The sequence below is a fragment of the Kryptolebias marmoratus genome, linkage group LG22, assembly GCF_001649575.2.
Source record: "Kryptolebias marmoratus isolate JLee-2015 linkage group LG22, ASM164957v2, whole genome shotgun sequence".
Lineage (NCBI taxonomy): Eukaryota > Metazoa > Chordata > Actinopteri > Cyprinodontiformes > Rivulidae > Kryptolebias > Kryptolebias marmoratus.
Genome location: NC_051451.1, coordinates 1,904,701 through 1,909,044, shown reverse-complemented (window position 1 = coordinate 1,909,044; position 4,344 = coordinate 1,904,701). Strand labels below are relative to the sequence as shown.

Here is a 4,344-nt window from a genome sequence, read left to right as displayed (position 1 = left end):
ACCAAAATTAACGTCTTCTGCACATCGCCTGCAGCCTGTCAGGTCAAAGTTTTGCATGCTGAAGTTACCACATCAACTTTTAGCTCAAAATGTGTAAAAGTGACGGAGTTACAGACTTTATGTGTTAGCTAAGGTTGATTAGCTGTGGCGGCCATCTTTACTGGTCCTGAATCCAGAAGGTAATCAGTTGTAGACGTACATTCAGTGATTACTTTCTGACAGTTTTGTTAAAATCCGTCCTCTGGTTCACAAGATATTTTGCTAACATGACAGACAACAACACACACACAAGCAGAAACCTGATCAGGCAGAAATCAACCAAACAGTTTGATTTAGGTGAAACTGTTATCTGGATATTTACTGAAAGGTGGACCATAATGTTTGTCCTTTTGTGTGCATTCAACAGCAAAATATCTCAGGAAACTTAAAGTAATCCTTGGCTGTTCATCTACAAGAGATTAACTTTTGGAATCAGTTTATTTTAAGATGGCTGCCACCGCTAGCTGACCTTCACCAACAACCCTGACTGGCTCTAATTCAGTCAGCTTCACAGAAATCCACTCACAGCACGTTCTGCATGGACCAACAGATGGCTCAAGGTCCTGTGAGGTCACACGGAACGTTCTTTTTAAGGTTGAAGGAATGGTAATTCTTTCATTAAAGTCGGAGTTTTAGTATATTCTCATATAATGTCAAATATACGATACAGATTACGCAAAGATTTGTGCATCGTTTTCATCCTCAGCTTATTCTTTCCGGAGAGGGAAATATTTTACAGAACAGTGATTTAGACTAACAGCATTTGGTAGAAATATGTGAGAGGAGAAAGTGCTTTAGAGAGTGCAAAAATAAATGATAGATAGATAGATAGATAGATAGATAGATAGATAGATAGATAGATAGATAGATAGATAGATAGATAGATAGATAGATAGATAGATAGATAGATAGATAGATAGATAGATAGATAGATAGATAGATAGATAGATAGATAGATAGATAGATAGATAGATAGATAGAAGTCATGCAAATCTTTCAGTTGTGTGTCAGAACAACAGATGGTCAAACAAAAGACTAAATGATTTCTGATTAAATGTCAAAGTACAACAATGTGCATGCTTAAATTACATTTTTAAAAAACTGCCATTGAAAAGTGAAGTAACAGTCCTCCTGCTCTGGATGTCTTGTCCTTCATCCGTTTTCGTCCCCTTCAGTCCTCCTCTGACAGGGTTTCGTGCGGAGTGGTGGGGCGGGACTTGCTGCGAGCTCTGCCCTCCATCTTCCTGTCCTGCAGGAAGTCGTGAATCTCTCCAGGCAAACGCTGGAACTTCTCTTGGAACTCTGAGTCCACGGCCGCCTGCAGCTGGAGAACAAGCCACACAGCAGAAATGATGTCCTGCCCAACAAGCTGAGAGTTTTGAGAAAGACTGACGCTGCAGTGGGGGAGGAGGCGCAGCTCATTTAGGAGGTGAGTCAAGAAGAGAGCGTGCTTGCAAAACAGAATGGTCAAATATTTGAAGGGGGATATAACAGGATTTTAAAACATTTTCACTTTTTAATTGTATAAGGATGATAGTTCATAATACTAATATTTCCATGACATAAATGGAGGAATATGTAAAAAAAAAAGTCAAAGAAACAGGTTTTTAGTTGGCGAACATGAGAAAGGACGTGTCTTACAGGTGCTCTGCTAGAATGTGATGAAAATATATTTTAATTAACACTTTGAATATGTCCACTGCTTGCTACGACTGATCAGAACCTCTACGTCCTCACACCCATATCTGGATAAACGTCACGTATTTAGGCTCCAGATGGTGGTTCGAGCTGCGACAGTGAATCATGAAGCTCCGTGTAGCCATAAAAACCCAGCTGAGCTCAGAGCTGTCTCTGAGTAGATTCAGGCAGCTACACCCAGGACAAATAGCACCACAAAACAACAAAACCCTCCATTTTCTCCACTTTTTTTCATTCTTTGGCCTGTGTATTTAGTGTGTCTCCGTTCCTCTCTCCTGGAGATGAAGCCTTGTTGATACTGGTTGATGTGCCCTGTCCTGTGACTTCATCAGTCGGTGAGACTTCTCATCCTCACTCCTCCATCCTATACTGCTGGGTGGAGGAAACCAGCTGCAAACACTGGCTACACAGCAGTTTGGCTTGTTCCACATTACTGTGTAGAGAATGGTCTTATTTTGGCTTTAAAACCGTCTGATTCCTGTACAAATCAACTTCATAGATCTGGAGGCCATCTTCAGAGTGAGACTGCAGCGTAGCAGAGCTTTCAAAGTGTCATCACTCCATATATGTTAGTGCAGCTTCACTTTAACGTGGACCTGCCCCTCCAAAGGCTTTTAGTGCTTCTAAAAACTGCATTCAGGTATTACAATCAAAATGAACAGGCCTACTGCGAAACAAAATATGATGGTACATGGACTTCAATAAGTCTATTTTATCATTTTCATGATCATTTGGAGCAAAAACAGAAATTAAAACTACAAATATGAATAAATACACAGCCCTAGTTAAGAGTGGGGTGACTGTTAGGACCTGGGTACAGTTGTGGAAAAACAACTTAATTTAGACCTGAACACAACTGACTGTAACCTGGAAGAAGGGCCTGCAGAAATGACATAGTTTCACTCTAATTCAAAGTTTTTAAAGTAGACAAAACAACAAAACACTGACTTTTTATTTTATTTTATTTTCTACAAATCAGTCATAGAGTTTATTTGAACTTGCTGCCTTGCCTCCTGGTTTGGTAACCAGTGTTGTGAATGCAGACTGCATGCAGCAGCTGCCTGTCAGAAATCTGAAACAAAACTTCGTAAGGAAGGCAAGGTCACTTCTAGCCTGAAATGACCACGTTTTATGGAAAAAACTTGTTCTAATCCCATCTGGTGGAAAGTACAGGCTACCATAAGAGCAATATATAATGCAATAGATACACATTTACACTTGTTCCAAGTCAAATAATTGCACTTAATCATATATCTAAATCCTTTTTAGCACAGTATCATTTTTTCCTGATATTTCAGGAGAATGTTTGTGGCTGAACGTGGTCACTGGTCCAAATAAATGTAACATACATTTAAATGCCAAATCATTTGAGAAGAGAAAGTGCTGCATTTCACAAAGGTCAGAAATGAGATTAAAGGTAAGTTTCACCTTCAGTCTCTGGTCTTGTATCTCCTGCAGGAGGTCGTTGTGCTGCTCCACCAGCTGATCGTGGCGCTTCGCCTGAGTCTCCTCCAGCTGAAGACAGAGTTTTAGGCAACATTTTACAGCTGGAGAACAACAGAGACACAACTAAAGCCCCTCCAATCCAGATTCTGCATCTGCTGCTCACCCGTTTAATGTTCTGAACCACTTCGTTGACGTAGGACTTATTAATTTCAATTTTCTCCCTGAGACAAAGAAAAACAAGAACATTAGGGTTAAATATTTTTGACTTTTCCTGTCGTGGTTAACTGAATAAATCAGTGCCTGAGACAGAAGATGAAGCAACAGCAGGTGTCTGAAAGTGAAGAAACAGTGAATATGTGTGTGTCTTTATCGTACTCCTCAGCTAGATGTTTCTCTTTAGTCTTCGCCTGGTTGATCTTCTCAGTTCTTCTACGATCCATCTGCCTCTTCAGCTCCTTCTTCTCCCTAAGGAACATGACAGCCACAGTGGAATTTGTTAAAAATACTTTTATTTTTGACAAAACTCATGGCTCACAATAAATTAGATTTCTCCTGAACAAAAAAAAAGAGAATACTTGTAATAATTATCATTATGACACAAATAAAAAGTTATCAGGACCCAGATTAGTTGTTAAGTTTGGTTATAATGAATATTTATGCTTTCTTGTGCATGTTTTCTTGCAAATACGTTGATGTAGATAATCCAGCACATAGCAGCAGGATGTCAGATGCAGGCAGGCAAAGAAGACATGGAACACCATAACCAAGCAGCTGGAATAGTTTACAGGAACATCTGAGCTGAGTATGGACTGGAAGTCCCACAAAGGTGTTGGGTTGGGTTGAGGTTGCAATTAGGCCAGTCAAGTTCTTCCACACCAAACTCATCCATGTCTTTATGGACCTTGCTTTGTGCCCTGGTCCACAGTCATGTTGGAACAGGAAGGGGCCATCCCCAAACTGTTCCCACAAAGTTGGGAGCAGGAAATTGTCCAAAATATCTTGGTATGAAGCATTAAGAGTTCCTTTCACTGGAACTAAGCAGCTGAGCCCAACTCCTGAAAAACAAGCCCACCCTATAATCCATCCATCCATCCATCCATCCATCCATCCATCCATCCATCCATCCATCCATCCATCCATCCATCCATCCATCCATCCATC

General features: G+C 40.4%; 2 protein-coding genes across 4 annotated transcripts in view; both read right to left on the bottom strand.

Moving 5' to 3' along the window:
• napba (N-ethylmaleimide-sensitive factor attachment protein, beta a) overlaps positions 1-57 on the bottom strand; it is a 28,906-nt gene extending 28,849 nt beyond the window's left edge. Inside the window, exon 1 of the mRNA XM_037973634.1 lies at positions 3-57. Coding sequence (XP_037829562.1) covers positions 3-57 — 55 coding nt within the window. The remainder of the gene's footprint in view (positions 1-2) is intronic.
• A 217-nt stretch (positions 58-274) lies between these two features.
• LOC108249750 (1-phosphatidylinositol 4,5-bisphosphate phosphodiesterase beta-1) overlaps positions 275-4,344 on the bottom strand; it is a 55,630-nt gene continuing 51,560 nt past the window's right edge. For 2 of the 3 annotated variants that reach the window (XM_037973367.1, XM_037973368.1), the window contains exons 29-31: positions 3,559-3,648; positions 3,166-3,404; positions 275-1,363 (exon numbers count right to left, since the gene is read on the bottom strand). In XM_037973367.1, the coding sequence (XP_037829295.1) occupies positions 1,125-1,363; positions 3,166-3,404; positions 3,559-3,648 (568 nt within the window). In that variant the 3' untranslated portion in view covers positions 275-1,124. The remainder of the gene's footprint in view (positions 1,364-3,165; positions 3,405-3,558; positions 3,649-4,344) is intronic. The other variant, XM_017439326.3, reaches the window with a different exon arrangement.